General features: G+C 41.9%; 1 protein-coding gene and 1 long non-coding RNA gene across 4 annotated transcripts; one reads left to right on the top strand and one right to left on the bottom strand.

Annotated features, from left to right (window-relative positions):
• Positions 1 to 1,501: 1,501 nt before the first annotated feature.
• LOC115892867 lies at positions 1,502 to 6,419 on the bottom strand. Of its 3 annotated transcripts, none has more exons than XR_004052766.1 (3): positions 6,302 to 6,419; positions 2,336 to 2,452; positions 1,502 to 1,716 (listed from the first exon to the last, which is right to left on the bottom strand). It is a non-coding gene; the product is annotated as an uncharacterized LOC115892867 (long non-coding RNA). The 3 variants fall into 3 exon arrangements; XR_004052765.1 differs by having other exon boundaries at positions 5,893 to 6,381; XR_004052764.1 differs by having other exon boundaries at positions 6,026 to 6,361.
• Positions 6,420 to 6,469: 50 nt separating this feature from the next.
• Positions 6,470 to 20,868, top strand: OSER1 (oxidative stress responsive serine rich 1). Its single transcript, XM_010384291.2, has 4 exons — positions 6,470 to 6,683; positions 10,407 to 10,524; positions 14,029 to 14,142; positions 19,642 to 20,868. The coding sequence occupies exons 2-4, from the start codon at positions 10,448 to 10,450 to the stop codon at positions 20,327 to 20,329; spliced, it is 879 nt and encodes a 292-aa protein (XP_010382593.1). The 5' UTR covers positions 6,470 to 6,683; positions 10,407 to 10,447; the 3' UTR covers positions 20,330 to 20,868.
• The last annotated feature ends 784 nt before the right edge of the window (positions 20,869 to 21,652 follow it).

The raw sequence follows: 21,652 nt of genomic DNA, 5'->3' as shown, positions 1-21,652 counted from the left end.
AGACCACACTAGCTTGGGGGCTATGAAGAGAATGACAAGAAAGAGCAGCGAATTCCCGCTTCCCAAACCTTGCCTATTCCCCACCCACAAAAACAGGAGGCTGTTGTGAAAGGTCCTGCTGCTCAAATCAACTGTCAAAGGCATCGACAGTCCCCAGTCATGTTTCTAGAAAGCTAGTAGACAACTGGAATTATTTGCTGAGATGACTGACTGACTGATGGACTCCCTGGCTCCTGTGCTAGGTACAGAGATACAAAATACAGCTCCTATTCAGGTGGACTGCATGCGAAGTCCCATGGGACAATGGCGTTGGGCCATTTAACCCACACAGGGGAGCAGGGGTTGAGGGAGGGAAAGTCAACGTCATAGGTTCTTCTTGCCCTCCAGAAATTTAGAATCTAGCAGGAGATACAAGAAATGTTTGGATAAAGGGCTGAAAATAAGTTCAGGAGGGACCTGAAGAAGCTCCAGGTGAAATGTTACTGTGGTCCTAGAAACAGGGAGGGGACCTGAGCTGACAAAGTCGACGGGTGGTAGACAGAGGAGCTGGAGGCTCTTCAGTTGTAGGGAGGGGCAAAAAACAGATGCCCAGAGAAGCCAACAGGCCGACAGTGGACTCTCATGGTAGAAGAAAGTGGGGAGGATCGCCACCACTGAGGCAGGTCCTTAGGGTTGTGGGTCCAGGAACTCCATTTTTGTCAGGGTACCCAGAGCCAAACCAATTCAAGGGGATGGACTATCTGTTGACTGAAGGTCTATAAGCCCGGTGCAGCATATTCATTTGCAGAAGGGACTATGTCCTTCCCACAAGTGGAATGCTTGTTTGCCTTCCAGGGCTCCCTTGTTTCTTTCCTCTGATTATTTCCCACCCTCTCCTTAAAGGTCCTGTCCTTTCCTGTGGCTTCAATGGCCACCTGTATGCAAACTCCACAGTCTTTACTTCCAGTCCCCACTTCCCATGTGAGCTTCAGAACCATGTATCTTCCTGCCTGCTGGACACCTCCACGTGGCTGCGCCACGGATCTCTCAGGTTCACTGTGTCCAAACTGAGTTAATTTAGAGAAATATCAGCACAGAGAGGCAGTGACAACACAGATTATACCAGGTTGCCTGGGTTCAAATTTTAGCTCCGCCGCTTGTTAGCTGTTGTGACCTCGGCGAGTTACTACTCTTTGCTTCGGTTTCCTCATCTGGAAGACGACGGTGATAATGGTAATCTTATAGGATTGTGGTGATAACTAAAATGAGTCTTCTGATACATAGGAACAGCTATGAAAGTATCAGCTCTTATATGCTGGGTGCAGTGCCTCAAGCCTACAGTCCCACCACTGTGGGAGGCTGAGGCGGGCAGATCACTTGAGTCCAAGACCAGCCTGGCCAACATGGCAAAACCCTGTCTCCACCAAAAAAAAAAAAAAAAAAAATTAGCCAGGCATGGTGGTGGCACACGGGGGTGACTGAGGCAGGAGAATCATTGAATTAGGGAAGTGGAGGTTGCAGTGAGCAAGACTGCACCACTGCACTCCGGCCTCGGCAACAGAGCAAGACTCTGTCTCAAAAAAAAAAAAAAAAAAAAAGAAAGAAAGAAAGAAAGAATAAAAGAAAGTATTAGCGTTACTATGATTCTCCATTTAAATGTTCTTCCTCTGCTCACTGTCAGCTGGGTTCAACAGAGTTTAATTGAGATGGGCACCAATATCCATTCAGTTGCTCAAGCTGGAAAGCAAAGTATCATTGTCAGCTTTCTCTCACTGCCCATCCTGTTCATAGTCAATCTCTCCCTGAGGCCTGATCTACACAACTTTTCAATCGGCTCACTTGTTCTCCATACTTAGGGCCACCTGCCCCTTTGATCACCATCATCGCAGGCCTGGATCACCATGCCGGCTCACGCTGAAACCAGCCATCCTTCTAAAATAAATCCAGTCATTTCTTTCCATAGCTCCTACAGTTCTTAGAAGGAGAAACCTCAGGATAAATCCCTTGCCGCAGCCTTTGGGACCTGATTCCTGCTTTCATCTGCACTTGTATGTTCAAAACCAAACCCTCCCACTCCCCAAACCTAGTCTTCCTGGATTCCCTTCTTTAGTGAAGGGGGCCACCTACTGGCTTGGCTCAAGCCAGACATCTCTGCTCAGCAGGCCGCCGAGCCCTGCTGGTCTCACCATCCTTCAGCCATGGTTCCCATTCTGGTCTTCCCTCAGATTATTTTGAGTGTCTTCTAACTGGTCTCTCTTACATTCCCCACCCTCTCCATCTACTTTCTAAGAGTCTACTAGAATGATATAAATTGCTACTAAAAATAAAAAAATTAGCAGAGCATGGTGGTGCTCACCTGTAATCCCAGCTACTCAGGAGGCTGAGGCACGAGAATCAGTTGAACCTGGGTGGCGGAGGTTACAGTGAGCCAAGATTGTGCCATTTCACTCCAGCCTGGGTGACAGAGCGAGACCTCAAAAAAAAAAAAAAAGTTTCAATAGTTTCTGGCACACAACACTCAATGCCTTCCTTTAACAAGTAATTACTGAGCGCCAACTACGTGCCACATAGAGTTCAGGCCCTGGGGATACGTGGTATTTTAATCAATTCCAAGACACCATCATTTTAAAGACTCACCGCTTACTGTAGGTACAAGAAAGAAAAAAAAAATACTACCAACTAAACTAGAACACACTGGCGATTATAAGACATATCTAGATGTTCTAACTGCTATTAATAAATTGTGGGAAAATGTGCATCTTTGATTCAACAGAAATAGTGACTAAAAAAAAAGACACAAAGTCCCTGTCCTCGGGTAGCTTCTATTCTAGTGACAGGACCAAAAAATAACTATACATTGTCAGGTAGTGATAAGTGCTAAGATAAAGCAGTGTAAAGGGATACAGAGGGAAGGGGGTGCTGGGGAAGCCAAAGAAGACCCCCCTGGGGAGCTGATATGAGCAGAGACTTTGAATGACGGACGAGATGAACTGTGGGTAAACAATGCTCCAGGAGGGGAAACATCACATACAAAAGATCTGAGATCTGAGAGGGAAATATGCCTGCTGGGTTCAAACATATGCAAAGGAAGTGTAGCTCGAACAGTCCTAGGCCCTGGGTAGCCAATTTCCTCAAGTCCAGTGGTATTTTCCAGGTGAAAGCAGGTATCCCTGGTCTAGCTGGGTACATACAGGAGGTGAAGGTGGGGAGGCTAAGAAAAGCAGTGTAACTCAGCGATCAGCAGGGTGGATAGCCAGACTGCCTAGATTGGAATCCCCGTTCTGCCACTTACAAGCTATGTAACCTTGGACAAGTTATCTAACTATTCTGAGCCTAGTTTCCTCAGCTGTAAAATAGACATCATAAAAGTACATTTCACAAATTGGTTATGAAGATTACATGAGCTAACAATTTGTAATCAAGACAAATAATCATTATCACTACCTTCTATCCCAAAGTCATTTTCATTTTCATTTTAACTGATTAATTAATTAATTAATTAATTTTTTGAGACAGGGTCTTGCTCTGTAGCCCAGGCTGGAGTGCCATGGCATGATCTCGGCTCACTGCAACCTCCACCTCCTGGGTTCAAGTGCTTCTCATGCCTCAGCCTCCAGAGAAGCCAGGATTACAGGCATGCACTACCACTCCCGGCTAATTTTTGTATTTTTGTTTATTTATTTTTTTTTAGGAGAGATGGGGTTTCACCATGTTAGCCAGGCTGGTCTTGGACTCTTGATTTCAGGTGATCCACCCGCCTCAGCCTCCCAAAGTGCTAAGATTACAGGCGTGAGCCACCATGCCTGGCCTACCCCAAGTCATTAAGAAAAGTATATCGAGGTAAGAAATAAATTAATTTGAGTCTTAAAACATAAGAACAGAATATTTTCCAGATTACCAACTGGTAGGATGGCAGTCACATTGTTAGGGATATAATTTTCTTTATTACTTTGAACTTGGCTTCTCCAAAGTTACTTTTTAAGAGAAACTATTATCTTCCTATATAAATTGTTCTTACAGTATAAATTCATGGAATTCTCTCCTACTAAAGTATGTACAAGACACTTGTAACAAGAAGGAAGCACTATTAGAGTAATTTTACATCTACCACAGCTTTTTAATTAAATGGCATTACCATGTGCATTAATACAAAGTTGATTTCTTGAATATAAAGTCCACACACAAATTCAGGCTTTTTTCCCATGGTTAAAAAGACCCGGAATTGCTGGTATAGGACACTGATCTGGCTTTTTGTTCACTCAGATCCACCCCATTTTGTTGCTTTTCTATCTCATTCCAAGACATGATGTACCACACTGTGAGCCAGTCCTATCTATAATGACTTAAAACTTCAGGCCACGTCAGGTGTGTGAGTTAACAGGCTTCGGTATTCACAAGAGGTTCTCATCTTCCAAGTACTCCCTGAGTAATGAGTCATTCTTGGAAAGCATCTAATGCTTAATGATGGAGATGTGCTTACACAAAATGAAATATTGTAACTTTTTAGTTTTTAGTATTTAATATAATTAGGGATGGAAAGCAGGTAAAATGAGAATTCACCAAAACTATATTTAGCACCTACTAACCCCCAGGAACTGTGCTAAGCTCTGGGAACTCAATCAGGATTCAGACAATTCTTTCCCCTCAAGGATATATGAGATTTTTTTTTTTTTTTTTTTTTTTGACAGTTTTGCTTTGTTGGCCCAGGCTGGAGTGCAGTGGCGCAATCTCCAGCTCACTGCAACCTCTGCCTCCCGGCTTCAAGAGATTCTCCTGCTTCAGCCTCCCGAGTAGCTGGGATTGCAGGTGCATGCGCCACCACGCCCGGCTAACTTTTTGTATTTTCAGTAGAGACGGGGTTTCGCCCTGTTGGCCAGGCTGGTCTCAAACTCCTGACCTCAAGTGATCCACCCGCCTTGGCCTCCCAAAGTGCTGGGATTACAGGTGTGAGCCACCGTGCCCGGCCTTCTCAAGGATATATGAGATTTTATCTGAAGTTATATTTTGAAGTGGCAGCTTAAAAACATGTATTTGGTCTTGATACATTTCACTTGGCAAGGTCTGAGAAACTAAAATGCATCATATTTCCCGCCTTTTCTTTTCCAAGAGATGTTGAGAAGGGCAGTTTAAATACTGACTTACCAGCACTGTGAGACAAAGGACGAAGGGGCTAGAACAAGTTATCTAATCTCTAATACAATCTAATGCTATCTAATTAGCATCATTAGCTTACAATGAACAGTTTTCTTTCATCCCGTCAGTTACTGAACCTCTGGTATGAACGTCGAGAATTTAAAATGTTTTACCCAGGGCCAACTTCATGCTTCACGTTTAACAACGTTATACAATAAATTGTTAGATTTCATTTACAGACATAGGCCAGGCATTCCAAAGACTGGCTGCAGTTAAGCTGGACACAGTTCAACTATCTTCGGCAGACTATCTAGTCAGTTGACTACAACTAAGGTATTGGGGAATGAGGGTGGATGGGGCCAGTTTTGGTTCAGGGAAAAACCCTCACTCTAGGGGTGGGCCACAATCAACGCCAGCCAACTCTATTGAGCAAAATCATCTGTTCTCATGAAGCTTTGAGAAGTGCAGACGTGGAGCTGGAGACTGGCAGGCGAGGAGAGGCACAGCTAGATTAGCAGAACCAGTCCTGGTGATGAAGCGGGTGGCAGCTGTTGCACAGATCACCTTTTCCCGCCTGCCATCTGAGCAACATTCAGAATCAGAAAAATGTAAAGAACCCTAAAATTCATCTCCTTTGGTGAACTGCCTAAATCTTTTTGCAAAATTTGGTGTGTAGGTGCATTTCTTTGGCAAGAGGGTCTACAGTTCTTACCAGATTCTCAAAGGAGTCTACTCCTGAAAACACGAGATTCACCGATAAGATTCAACTTCCTCACTTACTAGATGGAAAACTGAGAGGCCCAGAGGAGGAAAAGCAGTTGCCTCAAGATAAACACAGCGATATCAAAACCGAGGCATTTCAATTCAGTTCTAATTCCGGCTTCACACTATTGACCCTGGCCACGTCCAATACCTCTTCGCTTCTCTGCAGGCCCTGAAAGATCACCAGGAAGCGAGGGTTGGTGTCCGAGTCCTGTAGAGGTCGCAGGCAGTCCAGATTCTAGCATCACAGAAACTCTGGCCAAGCGCTCAGCCGGGGATTGGCTGCCATAAAGACCCCCGCACGTCCTCGCCCCCGCCCCGCGGAATTCCGCTGCATAGGTGACTCCAGGTAGAGGACCAAGCACCAGGAGATGCCGGGACGCTAGAGGCAGAGGACGACTGCGAAGAATGACACCTATTCACTCACCTGACAGAGAGGAGGAAGCAGGCACGCCCCAAAAGCTGGTCGGGAGCAAATCCACTTCACTGGGAGGAGGCAAACCGAAGAATAACAGGAAATTACGTAAGGCGCACGTGCTTCCGAGGGGGGCGGGTGCGGGGCGTTCGAGAGGCGCGGCCCCCGCTCTGCGCCTGCGCAGCCGTCCGCTGCCGCGCTGCCGAGTCACCGGGGTGGGAGGAGCATGAGTAGGGGGCGGGGTGCATGCCGGAATGCGCAGGCGCAATGCGACCCCCGAGGCGCGGGCCGCCCACTTGGCTGGTTTGGATCCGGGTCAGTCGGGCGCCGAGATTCGGGAGAGACGCTCTGAACTGACTGCACCGCATCACCGGAGCGCCCCAGCTGCGAGGCGGTAAGTGCCCTGACGTGACGGGGAGGGGCCGCAGCATAGCGTCTCGGCCTGCACAGTCGGTCTGGCCGCGGGCGGTTTTGTCCGGGCCCGCCCGCCTTGGGTCGCGTCGTCTCCCGACGCCTCCTGCCTGGGCCGGGCCTGGGCCTCTCCGCGCCCCCTTATCCGCCGCGGCCTGTGCCTGCTGGAGCTCCGAACTCCGCGCTATCTCCCCTTCCCGCCTTCCTGTTCTCCCGCAGACCCCGCCCCGCTCCTTCGCCGTCTCACGCCCAGCGACAGCTTCCCCTTTTCGTCCTCTTTGGCCGCCCTTTGCCCCTTCCCGCCCTTTCCCTCTCGCCTCGGAGCCCCGTTCTCGTTGGCTACCTCTTCGGCCCCACTCCTTTCTTCTTCCGCATCCCTTGTGCCTCGCTCCGACTCCAGCCTCTCGTTCTGACCTCGGGAATCTCTCGAGGAGCGCAACTTTCCAGCTGGAGACCCCGGGCGGGCAGAGCCCCTGGACAGCTCCCTGCTCGGCGTTGTCCTAAGACTCCAAGCCCCGTCCTACCCCTCTGGGTTCTGACCAGGAATTTTCTCCGTTCATGTTTAACCGCGACAGGCACAGACTCTGGGTGAAAAGAAAGAACTTCGTGCTTTGGCTGCAGCACCGCGAGTGTAAAGGGATGAGTGGGTTGCACGGAGAGGTGTGAATGTGCTTTTTGTCCTGGGGGCCGATTGTTTCCTCTCGGTCTAGTTTGCCTCTTCGAGTTGCTGGACAGGGTTTTCTTCCCGCTACTCTACGCTTCCTGGTGGTCTGGGAGTTTCGAAATCTTTAACGTTGTGATAACAACGCTTACCCGCGCCATCCCTTGATCGTTCTTAGGTCTTCTCCGGCGTGGAAATGTAGACCTAGACTTGAGATTCAATGAGGTCTTGGTTAAAACGGCAAGATAGAAGTAAGATTGTGACTCATCCATTTCGTTGAAAGAGAAAACCAGGAATTTGTCCTTTTGATGGAGGAACTTAGAATAACTGTAATTTTTGTAAGGTTGTGGAAAATCCGAGGCACAGTTAAATTGCCCGGTTTGATTTGACTTAACATGAGGTAACTTCGAATAGGCTTTTTAAAGTTTCATCTCTTTGGATATTGTTCAACTTAAAGAGTTCACTGCAGTTAAAACGCCAAGACTGTCTCCCACAAATTTGATGTTAATGAAGAAGGGCAAGCCAATTGTATCTGTTGTCCGGAGTTAGTTGTACAGCCCTTTCTTTGAGTGAATGTGGATCTGGGGATGCAGAGGAGCATAATGAGCCTTTTATAATTACAAAGATGCTCTTCTCTGGCTCTTAAGGTTATGCCTAACGCTCACCTTTGCGTTTGGCTGAAATAACTGAGAAGAAAGGTGAGTAGTTAAAAATGCTGGAAGTCTGAAAATCGTTTAGACAGAACTTCATTCCTGAAGTTTTAGTCTGTAGTCAGATTTTAATTCTGTTTTGGTTTTTAGATGATAGATCTTTTAGTGTGTCAACAGGAATGTAAAGTTTGTATTAACATCTAGGGTGATCACCTGCCGTGCTATTAAGTCAGCATTGTATAATTAAAAGTTACATATATGGGTTCAGAGCCTCTTAGCACAGTGTTATATTGTAAGCTCTTGGAGGGCAGGAATGAGATTCTTCTAGTCCTTACAGAAATGGAGTTTCGACTTCTGTCCCTAGCATTCATTCTGGTGCCATGCACGTGGTAGGAATTCTGTAAATATTTGTGAACGAAATGAATTTCTGCCTGTATGATTCAGCAGTGTATACTTAAATGTGACGTGTACATAAATGCTGACTAATTTCCAGAGAGGGCGAAAGAGGACTTGTGTGGGGTCTGCGGGTTGGGGAGATTGGCTCAGATGATTTATTAACTCGGTAAGGGCTGAACATTGACTAACGGATCATAAGGTAATTGAGGAACACTATAAGTCAAACTTCAATTTAGTTCTGCCAGCAGGAAGAATTTGTTTACAACCTACAGTAGTACTCTTTTAGATGATGTGAAGCTTTGAAAATACTGAAATAAGTGATTGCTCACCTCTCCCCCCAGGTATATAGGAATTGATTGTGTATTTGGAGGGATCCTACCCTAAATTGAGAAGTAGGGACTAGTGAAGCACGGGATTGTGTGGATAATGTTTCTTCATGTTTATGTACTTAAATAAACCAGCAAAATATACGTAGAGAATGTATTTAAAATTTTTTGTGTGTCCCAAGGAGTTGAAGTGCAGGCTGGCTGAATTCTTTTTTTTTTTTTTTTTAGTAGCTGAATTCTTTTGAGACTGTTTTCAGTGTTCCCCAGAGACCTCTGCCTGAAATACCTTAACTTCTGCAAATAAATAAATAAGTAAAGTGAAAAGTCCTGATTCCTTGCCTCTTTATTTTGCGCTGGTACTACAATAATAGAATGGTTACATTATATGAGACATGATGACACCTTGACCTTTGGAATATTAGAGGTCTCACAATAACTTCACAGCCACCCTGAGAAGAGCAGATACGAATCAGAGAGGACCCAAGGCCTGGTGGAGAGGCACTACTCCCTCTGAGAATGCCTAAGGGGGGTGGGGGCGGGTTGGGGGGGTGGTAACAGCTTAGAAATAAAGAGGTGAAGTGAATCTTTTGCTTCAAATATCCTCTATTTCTATTTTTTCCTGTGGTACTTTTTTTTTCTTTCTTTCTGATTGTCTCTGATATGTTCACAGATGCTCTTTGCTTAATTTTTATTCAGGATTTGGTACTAATAACCCTGAGTGAAAAAATAATTTGGAGACTAGATTCAAAGGTTTTTTAACAGACTTCTTTGTTGTGTTTCTTGTTGCTTTGGTTGGTTCTTCATCTCCCTTTCTCTGTTTAAAATATAAAAATTAGGTGGAAAATATGGAGGACTTTGGTTAGTCAAACTAGTTAAGAGATCATTTAATGGTGCATCTACACAATAGTCATTTCTATTTTTTTTCTTTACTTTCAACCTTTAGGCTAAAGAAAAGTTGTTTTTTTTTTTTCTTTTTCCACTAATGTGCACAATAATTTTTTGTGGGGTTTATAGTTCATTTATTTTCTTTCTTGTTTAACAATTAATTATACTATTCCAGGCTATGAAGGAAAACACAAGTGGAAGTATCAACCTTACTGGTAGAGTGTATTTATAATTCAGCTTTCACAGTGGTAATGCCTTGTTCTCTAAAACATATCTTCCTGAACATAGCTGTCTGGGTCAGGATTGCTCTAGAGAAATACTATCATGTGTCATGAAAGTTATACTTAACTAGGGTTAGGCCAGACAAATACTCAGTGTCATTTTAAAGAATCAGAGTGCTATAATTTGAGCTATTCCCTTTTATTTCTGATGTCATTTTGTTCATAGATTTCTAGACCAACTGGGGAGATTCCCCTGTTAAAATGTATGTATACTGAAACGTAGATTTCAGATCATCTAGTTTCCAAAATTGTGTAATAGGATATTGGCATCAAGTATGTGAATAGTTTATATTCTGTCATAGTACATATCCATTTTTGGTATCATTTCATTTGTTTCCCCTTAAGAAAACCTATAGTCTCCAGTTATCTACACTGAAACTTCCTTTTTGAAATAAAAATTTGTTTTTTTTTCCTAACAGTAAAGGTAACAGGAATGTAAAATCTTAAAAAAAGGTATACTTTTGATCCCATCTGTTTTTACTTTGCTCACTTTATTTTCTTTTTTAGTGTTAACAGGAACATCGATAAGTAGTGTAAAAACTTGCACAATGAAATCCGAGGCCAAGGATGGAGAGGAGGAGAGTCTACAGACTGCTTTCAAGAAATTAAGAGTGGATGCATCAGGGTAATTAAATATGTAATACATTATTTGGAATTATTTGTTTACTCATTCAAAATAGTCTCTTCTCCTTAAAAAGCTCTTCCTCTTTTAAAATTTCTCATTATTGAAAGGAGATATAAATGCTAATAGTGCAATACAACATCCTTCCAGATTCTGCACAGTATTGTTTTAGTTTTAAAAAAAAAAAACCCTTTGGTTAAATTTGAAAAGTAGCAGTTCATTTGCCCTCCTAGGTTGGGTGTTTTGGTTTTCGTTCACTTTGAGGAGGGCTTCCCCCCACCTCTTTTGAATAAAAGATTATCAAGTGGTGTCCCATCAGGGATTTTATCATACATCTCAAGAGAATCACAATATTTTTCACTAAAAGTGGATTGGCTCAATAGAAATCTATGAAGACATTGTAGATTTCATGGTCTGTGATTGCTGAGTCTATCACTATGGAAACCTCTATTCAGTAGGGTTCTGTCACTGAGATCAATAACCTTGGACCCTTTGGCCAAACTAATTAGTGTACCTGCATACCAGCTGCTGTCTGAATGTTAATGTTTCACCCTTTGCAAAATGTTCTGTGTAAGACTCTTCTCACCCCAATTCTTTCTCCCAGGCCAAAAGAAACCAACATTTTTAATGGATGTAAGAATTTCTTTTCATGAATGGAAACTAAACACTGGAAGCTCAGAGTAGAACACCCACAAGTAATAATAATCATCATTAATGTTTATTATTTACTTCCTGTGCCCTAAACACCGGGTTAAGTACTTTGTGCACATTATTTAATCCTCACTACCACCTTAGTACATGGATACTACTGTCATTTCAGTTTACAGATGAGACTCACACAAATTAAATTACTTGCTAAAAGTCACATTGGTAAAAGTTGCAGAGCCAGGATCTGAACCTAGACAGCCTGTCTCTAGAACCTCTGCTCTTAACCATCCTTTATGTGGTACCTTGAAGACAATATGAAGAAATGCATGCAGTACGTAGCACAAAGTAAAAACTAGATGTTAGTTGTTATAGCCACCTGCCTGTTGCTGGTGCTATTTTTGGCCTATCAAATTAAAAGGTTTATGCTGATAGATTTGCACAGTAGATATTATAGGTGCTCATATTTGCTTCCATGATAGTTCAAAAACATGTCTTTCCTCTTGATGGTTTTCTAATGTGGTCGTCTTGGCAGTTCATATCAGTCATTTGATAAATCGTCTTGGGAAACAGAAGCAAAGCAGAGAAGCAGATAGTTCCAGATTGTGGCTGCAGTGTATCCTTTGTGATTTCTTATATAGGAATAATTTTTTTAAATCAGGAAAATACTAGGAATGTGTACACACAGTTATACATACAAATCTCTTAGTGTGTAAATTTATATAAGTAACTCTTGATACACAGACTTCTTTCCTGATGTTTTAAAAGAAGTTTAAATGTAAAATAAAGCCAGGCTGGGCATGATGGCTCACGCCTGTAATTCCAGCACTTTGGGAGGCCGAGGTGAGCACATCACTTGAGCTCAGGAGTTTAACACCAGCCTCGGCAACGTGGCAAAACCCTGTCTCTGCAAAAAAACCAAAAAATTGGCTTGGTGGTGCATGCCTGTACTCCCAGCTGCTCTGTAGGCTGAGGTGGAAAGATCACTTGAGCCCAGGAAGTGGAGGTTGGAGTGAGCCGAGATCGTGCCACTGCACTCCAGCCTGCGCAACAGAGCGAGACCTTGTCTCAAAAAAAAAAAAAGGTAAAATTAAGCCATTTTGGTATCCCTAAAAATTACTTAGAACATTATTTTACAAATTTTCAAAATATATGGTCAAAAATTATGTATTTGTAAAACCAAATGCTGCATGTTCTCACTTAGAAGTGGGAGCTAAGCATTGAACACACATGGACATGGGAACAGCAGACACTGCTGACTACTGGAGTGGGGAGGCCAGGAGCAGAATGTGGGTGGAAAACCTACCTATAGAGTACTGCGCTCACTACCTGGGTCCAGTATGCCCATGAACAGTCCTACACATGTACTACCTGTATCTAAAATAAAAGCTGAAATTAAAAAAAATTATATTTGTAGCATATGTTCTGCCTTGAGTAAAATTATAAGGGAAGGAGAACATTTGAGAAAACAAAGTAAGAGAAGGGGTGAGTCATTAGCATGACTAAGCAGAATAAGACTTGTGTAGTAGTGTATCATACATTCTAGTTGTTTTATATTGTTGCCAGTTTACAAATGGGACATCTGAGGATTGACTCATAAACTAACCAAGCCTTGCCAGGAATTTAGCATGATCCCGTTCAACAGGTTTTGACTCCTTAATGTTATTTGTCTTATTAGGACAAATCTCTATATAGATATAAATCGATATATATAACAACAATATTCTGTTTATCTGACTGTAATATAATACATGCTTATAATAGAAAAACTTACGAAAACAAAACAGGATAAAAACGGAAGTAAAAATCACAGTTTACCATAACAACTGTTAACACCTATATCACTGGTTCATGATAGCCTATACTTATTTTACCTAGTTGAGATCATAATAATATGTATAGGTGTTTAACCATGCTGCTTTCTCCTTACAGGCATTCCCCTATATCATTAAAAGTTCTTTGTACACTTAATTTCTAATAAATTCCCAACATTTTACTGTATAGGTGTGCCATAATTTAGAAATACAGTATTTTTTTCTATTACATATTATTCCCAGTTACTTTTTACTTTCAATTATGTTTCATTGAACATCCTTTCATTTTAGTAGATTAATGTCTCTTTCTAAAGAATTTTGTCAGCACCATAGCATCTATAGTAGGAGGGGTGTGTGTGTGTGTGTGTGTGTGTGTGTGTGTGTGTGTGTGTGTGTATGTGTATGTTTACGTGTGTTGAAAAAGTCTGGAAGGATTTCCACCAATGTTCGATGTTGGTAGTCTCTGGGTTGTGAGGTTATGGATGATTCTGTTCTTCTTGCCTTTAGATTTTTTCATGTTCTCTACTGGGAACCCGTATTATCTGTATAATTTTAAACCACAAGGATTTAACTCTGATTAATATTTCAAGTTTATTAGTTGCAAAAGTTAGAATATTTTTCTAAAAGTTGCGTAATATTTGAAAATGTATTCAGTGTTAAGTTAGATGGAGTCTCCTAAAGTTTTTGCTTCTAAACTTAGTTCCATGACTCTGGTTTGGCTGCGTAAGATAAATGGTCAGTGTCATTAGCATTCTCTGACCGTAAGGCCTGATCTGCCCCAGGGAAACAGCCTGAAAGTCTATTTATATCCTGCTCCTGGGTACACTTACCAGTCATTCTTCGGCTTATGATTTTGCAGCCATGGGCTTTTAGGGATCCTCTAAATTTGGTTTTGAAGGAAAATGTACACTAAAAGCTGAGCAATTTTTGAGAAACCCAGACTGGAAAAAAATAATGTGTGATAAAAATTGTATTTGAGTTAGTGAGAACAATATGTTCTCCTCATTTTATAGTTTTTTGTAGCCGTAAACTTTGTTCTTGTCTTCAGGTCCATAGCATCTCTGTCTGTTGGAGAAGGCACAGGTGTCAGAGCACCAGTCAGAACAGCAACAGATGATACCAAACCTAAAACCACATGTGCATCTAAAGACAGTTGGCACGGGTAAGAGCTTCTTATTGCAATGATTTTCATTCCAATATTATAAAATATTATTGGATTTTCCTTCCTAAGTGTCCAGAAAAGAGTAGGTTATGATATAGAACCTAAGACCCAGTGATTAGAGAAGGACCTATTCCTTCTTTTGCTGAATTTGCTGAGACTTTCTTTTTGGCCTGGTCCGTATTCAATTTTTACAAATATTCTATGTCTATTTGAGAAGATTGGTACTTCTCTCATTATTCTTGGATTATATGTCCATTAAATCAGGCTTTTAAATGTGTTATTTGAACCTTTTTTTCAATATTTTAGTTAACTTGACTTACAAATAATAGAGATGTATGTTGAAATCTACCCCATGGAAGTGAATTTGTCTATTTTCCCTTTAAATTCTATGTTTTTGCTTTATGTATCTTGACGTTATTTTGTTGGATTTATATAGCATAGGTTTTGAATGTTTTCCTCCTGGTGAATTGAAACTTTTATTATGTAGTGACATTCTTAATCCTTCATAATGGCTTTTGTCCTAAAGTTTTCTTCTAGTGAGTGTTTCCCTTGTTTGTCTTTTTCTTTTTCTTTTTTTTTTTTTTTTTTTTTTTTAAGACGGAGTCTTGTTCTTGCTCTGTCACACAGACTGGAGTGCAGTGTCACAGTCTCAGCTCACTGCACCCTCTGCCTCCCCGATTTGAGCAATTCTCCTGCCTTGGCCTCCCAGGTAGCTGGGGTTACAGGTGCCCGCCACCATGCCCAGTTAATTTTTATATTTTTAGTAGAGACAGAGTTTCATCATGTTGGCCTGGCTAGTCTCAAACCTCTGACCTCAGGTGATCTGACCACCTCGGCCTCCCAAAGTGCTGGGATTATAGGTGTGAGCCACCACACCCAGCTTTCTACTCTTTCAAGCATTCTGTGTTCTTGTATTTTAGCTGTTTCATATAAATATCATATAACTAGGTTTTTTTTTTTTCTGTTTTATTCAATGTGATCAGTTTTTTTTTAACTGCTGGGTTTAGTGCATTTACGTTTATTTGATTATTGATATCTTCAGAAGTGATTTTGCCATTTTACTTTATTTGTCCTGCTTTTTTATGTTTTTCTTTCCTTTTTTTTCCCCACCTTACTTCTCCTTGTTTCCTTTCCAATTGTTTAAAAACAATTGTTTGCAAGGATTTTGTTTGTTCTTTTCCTCTAGTGGTTTGGAAATGGCACTTTATTTCTATTCTTTCAGTAGTTGTTAGCCTGGATTTTGCCATGTGTGCTTTTAACAAACACAAAAATTAATGGTATTTTAGCCCTTCTCCTCAGAACCCCTTTCCTCTGATCTCCTGACTTCCATGATGTAGTTGCCCAGTATTTTAGTTGTGTTACTTATTTTTAATCTCACAAACTAGGTTTTATTATTATTATTTAAGCAGACAGTGTTTATTTAGATTTTTCTACTTGTTTGTAACTTCTTTTCTCACCATACTTTCACCTCAGACCTCCCATATACAATCACTTACTTTTTTCCTAAAGTAGTTTCTTCAGTGAAGGTTTATTGCTAGTAAATAGGACCTCTGCATTGTATAACTCCATATAAATACATTTGAAAGGGCCCCTGATGTTAAATAACGTCATGTCCTATTGGTAAGTAACAATCATCTGTATCCGTGGGGGATCGATTCCAGGTCCTCCCCACTCACACACCCCTCTCAATACCAAAATCTGAGGATGCTTATGTCTCTTAGACAGAATGGTGTAGTATTTGCTTACAACCTGTGCTCATTTTTCTGTATACTTTAAACCATCTCTAGAGTACTTATAATAGCTACCACAGTGCTTACACAGCACTTCACTCACACAGACTCAGCGTAGTGCTAAGAGCACAGCAAATTCAATGTTTGCTTTTTGGAACTTGGTGGAAGGGATGTTTTCAGTCTGCTGCTAGTTGAATCCACAGGTGTAGAATCCATGGATACAGAAGACTGACTGTACTTTGCTCTCATTTATCTGAAAATGTCTTTATTTCGTCCTTGGTTTTGAAAGATAGAGTTGATATACTTGACATTATATTTCTAGATTGACAGTTATTTTCTCTTGGCACTTAAATGAGGTATAATTGATTGTCTTCTGGTTTCATTACATTGATATTGAAAAGCATACCTTCAATCCAGTTGTTATTAATTTGGAAATAATCTTTCTAGTCTCTGGCTGCTTTTAAGATCTTCCTGTTGTCTTTGCTATTCTATAGTTTTGCTACAGAGTGTCTCTATGTGGATTTCTTTTTATCCTGCTCTGGTGTATTTCCTGTGTTCATAGATTCTCTTACCAAATCAGAAAATTTCTCAGTCATTGTGTCTATGAAAATCACTTGTCCTCTGTTCTCTGTATTCATTTCTTCAGAAATTCAGACTTACTCTGTCATCTCTTTTAATTTTTACATTTTTCCAAATCCTTGTCTCTGTACTGCCTTTTAGGTCAGGGGTTGGCAAACTTTTTTTTGTAAAGCACCATATGGTAAATTTTTTAGGCATTGGAGGCCAAGAAGCAAAATTCCAAGGATATTAATAAGTGCTTAAATAAGAGAGAAAACTCCTACTCTACCCTGTTTGCCTGGGGTTGGCCGTCCTGGCTGGTGGACACATTTTTGTCTTCAGTTGCTGAGATAGTCGCAGGATAGAGTGACTAGCCTGAAAGGAGAACCTTGTGGAATGGGTGGGTAGCATGTAGGTCAGTTCTACTCTCTGTTCCAGTGAGGCTCAGATCCCAGCATGCTCTTTTCTCCTCCAGAGGTCCCAGCACTGGTTGAAGTCTTGAACTGAGATTCTGCCTCTCAGTGATCAGCAGTTGCCAACAGTAGAGACCCAACATGTAGATGTTAGCCAGTGTGGGCGCTGGACAGTGGTGCATCGTGTCCACTGGCCAGGAAGGTGGGAAGGGAGAATAGGGACAGGGGAGGATCCTCTAGCCTGGTCTGTGGCTCACAGTGCTAGCCCACTGGAGCAATGTCTACAAGCTGTACAAAAACAGGCAGGGAACCAGATTTGACCCACAGGCTGTAATTTGCTGGACCCTGTTACAAATAATTCAGATTTATTTTCCAGTCAGGTAATTCTTTCTTTAGCTGTGTGTACAAGTCCCCCCTTATCCATAGGGGATATGTTCCAAGAACTCCAGTGGACACCTGAAACTGCAGACAATATCAAACCCATTTGCCATCAATCAGAACACGTTTTTGTTCATGTCTTCCACCCACATATTTAATGCCTTTTCTATCTTAACTAAGGACTTACATGCACTGTGGCTGGAACTTTTGCATTTGAAGTGCAACAGTAAGTCTATCACAAATTTGTTTTTCCTTCTTCATAATTTGTCAGACAGGAGATTAGTTCTTACTGTACATCTTAGCAACCTCAGTATGTGTTTTGTTTCTTTCCTTTCCTTATTAAGTCAAGAACTTTCACCTTTTCTCTTAAAGAAAGCTGTCTTAGTTCATTTTCTATTGCTGTAACTGAATACCTGAGACTGGGTAATTTTTTTTTTTTTTTGAGACGGAGTCTCGCTCTGTCGCCCGGGCTGGAGTGCAGTGGCCGGATCTCAGCTCACTGCAAGCTCCGCCTCCTGGGTTTACGCCATTCTCCTGCCTCAGCCTCCGAGTAGCTGGGACTACAGGCGCCCGCCACGTCGCCCGGCTAGTTTTTTGTATTTTTTAGTAGAGACGGGGTTTCACTGTGTTAGCCAGGATGGTCTCGATCTCCTGACCTCATAATCCGCCCGTCTCGGCCTCCCAAAGTGCTGGGATTACAGGCTTGAGCCACGGCGCCCGGCCAAGACTGGGTAATTTTTAAAGAGACTTATTTCTTATATTTCTGGAAGCTGGGAAGTGTAAGAGCACGGCACCAGCATCTGGTGAGTGTATCATTGCTGCATCATAACATGGGGAAGGATATCACATGGCAAGGGAGCTCGTGAGAAGTAGCCAAACCGGCTTTTTTTTTTTTTCTTTTTTTTTGAGACGGAGTCTGGCTCTGTCGCCCAGGCTGGAGTGCAGTGGCGCGATCTCGGCTCACTGCAAGCTCCGCCTCCTGGGTTTACGCCTTTCTCCTGCCTCAGCCTGCTGAGTAGCTGGGACTACAGGCGCCCGCCATCTCGCCCGGCTAATTTTTTGTATTTTTTAGTAGAGACGGGGTTTCACCGTGTTAGCCAGGATGGTCTCGATCTCCTGACCTCAAACCGGCTTTTATAACAGAGCCGTTCTTGTGATAACTGTCCCTCTCCCTCACTAACCTTTTAATTCATTAATCTGTGGATGGATTAATCCATTCTTGAAGGCAGAGCCCTTGTGACCCAATCACCCCCAAAAGTCTCAGCACTGATGCGTTCGGGACTAAGTTTACAACACATGAACTTGTGGGTGACACATTCTAACCACAGCAGAAGCACTTCGTGGCTTTTCTTGGTATACCCAAACTGCTAGCATCACTACTCTTGCACTTTGGGGCCATTGTTAAGTAAAATAAGAGTTACTTGAACAGAAGCACTGCAGTACCATGATAGTTGATCTAGTAACCAAGATAGCTACTAAATGACTAATGGGTAAGTAGCATATACACTGTGGATACCCTGGACGAAGGGCCGATTCACATCCCAGGTGGGACGGAGCAGGATGGTGCAAGATTTCGTCATGCCACTCACAGTGGGGCGCAATGTAAAACTTACGAATTGTTTATTTCTGGAATTTTTTATTTAATATTTTCAGACCATGGTTGACTGTAGGTAACTGAAACCGTAGAAAGTGAAACCATGGATAAGATGGGACTACTGTGTTCTGTTTAGCTCATTCATTTCGTTTAATTCCAAATAAAACATTTTTTTTTTTAGTGTCCTGTTTGGTTCTTGCCTCTAATTCACTTAGCAGTTTTGAGTATCTTTTCTTTTCACTCAGTTCTTTATTTAAATGTTTCATGAATAGTTACCTTACATAGTGTGTCCAGTAATTCCCAGTATCTGAAAACCTCAGGGATTGTAAATATTGTTAGTTTTTTGGTTTTAATTGATTGGCTGTTACCAATGATAGAAATGAATCAAAAATCTATTTAATAGTAATGGCATAATGATCATTTGTAACGTTAGCCTCACAGTGGTTCTGACGCTGCTATATTCAGGTTTAGGGCACAATATTTAGACTTTACGGGATTGGTTTCAGTTGTCTGTTTGAGGTGTTTCCCTCAGACTCACTGGTCAAAGGCTCCCAAGGTGTTCTATCCCAAATGTTTGGCCCAAGTGATTCAGTTAAAAAATACCATTATCTCACCTGGTTGTATAGCTTGCTAATAAGATGATGTTGAAGTTTTTGAGACACAAAGACTTAGGCAGCATGGAAATGGAGGCAGGTGCATCTCTTGTGGGAAATTTATGAGCTTAGACTTGTAAATCTGACGGGAGGTAAATTTCCTATTATCATAAAGAATCTGTTTAGGACAGCTCTGTATCCCAGCTTCTTCTTGTATATATTTTTCCTCTTAGGTCTACAAGGAAGTCTTCACGAGGAGCAGTGAGAACTCAGCGTCGTCGACGTTCTAAGTCTCCTGTCCTTCATCCTCCAAAGTTTATACATTGCAGTACAATAGCATCTTCTTCCAACAGTCAACTGAAGCACAAAAGCCAGACTGACTCACCTGATGGCAGCAGTGGGCTGGGAATTTCAACCCCGAAAGAGTTCAGTGCAGGAGAAAGCTCTACTTCTCTCGATGCTAATCACACAGGGGCAGTCGTTGAGCCTTTGAGAACTTCCGTTCCAAGGCTCCCATCAGAGAGTAAGAAGGAAGACTCCTCTGACGCTACCCAAGTCTCCCAAGCAAGTCTCAAAGCCAGTGATCTCTCTGACTTTCAGTCCGTTTCCAAGCTAAACCAGGGCAAGCCATGCACATGCATAGGCAAGGAATGCCAGTGTAAGAGATGGCATGATATGGAAGTGTATTCCTTTTCAGGTCTGCAGAGTGTCCCTCCCTTGGCTCCAGAACGAAGATCCACACTTGAGGACTACTCTCAGTCGCTGCATGCCAGAACTCTGTCTGGCTCTCCCCGATCCTGTTCTGAGCAAGCTCGAGTCTTTGTGGATGATGTGACCATAGAGGACCTATCAGGCTACATGGAGTATTACTTGTATATTCCCAAGAAAATGTCCCACATGGCAGAAATGATGTACACCTGATAGCAAGAAGCTAATTCATATGCTTTAAACCAATGAAGGCTTGTCAAAGAGATTTAGTTAATGGCAGACCTTGTGGCCACTTTGTGTGAGAAGACATCTCTTTCTGCTCACTGTGCTTGCAATAAAAACTTTACTTGGCATCTCAGTTAATCTTCATTCTTTAAACTTACTCTTTGAGTTCTTCCATACACTTCAAGGCAAGCAGATCAAAGAAAAATTTAGAAATGTTCCTGGGGGATGAAGAAACCGTAATTACTTGAGACTGGCAGCAGTGGGTAAAAGCCTTTGTAAAACAGTGCATTTTTCAGATTTGTTTAAGGTTTGGTAGCCAAGGAAAGTAAAATGTGATTTTGTAACTGCACTAAACATTTGTCATGCTGTAGTTGCCAGCCCAGAATATTAGAAGTTACAAGACTGATTTAAACCATCTCTGATTTAATGCAAGATTTATTGTGTCTATAAAGATTTCTCATGTTATTGTTAAGCCAGAGATCTAAGGTTTAGATTCAATTTGAATAAACTAGCTGGCCTGCCCTCTATTGTTTGAGAGAGTTATTAACGATCACTAAAGAAGCCCCTGCTGGTGCTGTTCATCCTGAGACATGTTACATGCAGTTACTCAAGCAGCTTGGAATGGGCTGCTTCAGTTGGAGGGAGGAGGTGTAATATTTGAAACTAGTGTGTGTCTTCACCATCTCCAGCATTTTAAGTATATGGCGTGTTTTTTTGTTATTAGTTGTAATACAGGTCTCATACCTCAGTTTCGGATGTTCTAGATGGTTACCTCTTTGAGCTGCCCTGTCACCCCAGCAACCCCAAAAGAGAATTTTGTAAATTCTGTATCCCACAGATTTGGTCAACCATTTCAAAATTCCCTCCAGTTTGGTAAAAAAAATCTGTCTTCGGTTTCAGCTGGATGATGAATCCTTGTTTTTCAGGTGGCTCCAAAAAGAATGTTGCATGTGTTCAGACCATCCTAAGCAGAGCCACCAAATTTAGTGACAGTGTCTAGTCATGTTAGCAATAATGTTAACAGAAGCTTTTGTTTAAATTACAAAATACATTTATACTGTTTACTAAAACATTGTGCTGGCTGTCTGGTTGATTCATGATAATGGGATGTGGGCTTCAACAAATAGGTGATTTGTTCTTGGGGGAGAGGGGAAGGGTGTTTACTAGAAAAACCCTAAGCTTAAGTAGTGGGAGTCCTCTGCTGGTCATTGGTTTAGTGTGGATTTAGTGACATCTGAAGGCTGTGGTTAAAGGGAGGGAGCAAAATACCTTATCACAGCTCTAGAAGCTGTGACATATTTCCTAATAATG

This window comes from Rhinopithecus roxellana, chromosome 13 (genome assembly GCF_007565055.1).
Source record: "Rhinopithecus roxellana isolate Shanxi Qingling chromosome 13, ASM756505v1, whole genome shotgun sequence".
Taxonomy (NCBI): domain Eukaryota; kingdom Metazoa; phylum Chordata; class Mammalia; order Primates; family Cercopithecidae; genus Rhinopithecus; species Rhinopithecus roxellana.
The sequence above is the reverse complement of the archived record's forward strand: the minus strand, read 5'-3'. Positions and strand labels throughout refer to the sequence as shown.

Bases quoted from the DNA above. Each gene is read 5' to 3' on its own strand.
- OSER1 (XM_010384291.2), top strand. From the start codon at position 10,448: ATGAAATCCGAGGCCAAGGATGGAGAGGAGGAGAGTCTACAGACTGCT. The intron at 10,525-14,028 runs GTAATTAAATAT...TCTTGTCTTCAG, and splicing joins TTAAGAGTGGATGCATCAGG to GTCCATAGCATCTCTGTCTG. The intron at 14,143-19,641 runs GTAAGAGCTTCT...TTTTCCTCTTAG, and splicing joins TCTAAAGACAGTTGGCACGG to GTCTACAAGGAAGTCTTCAC.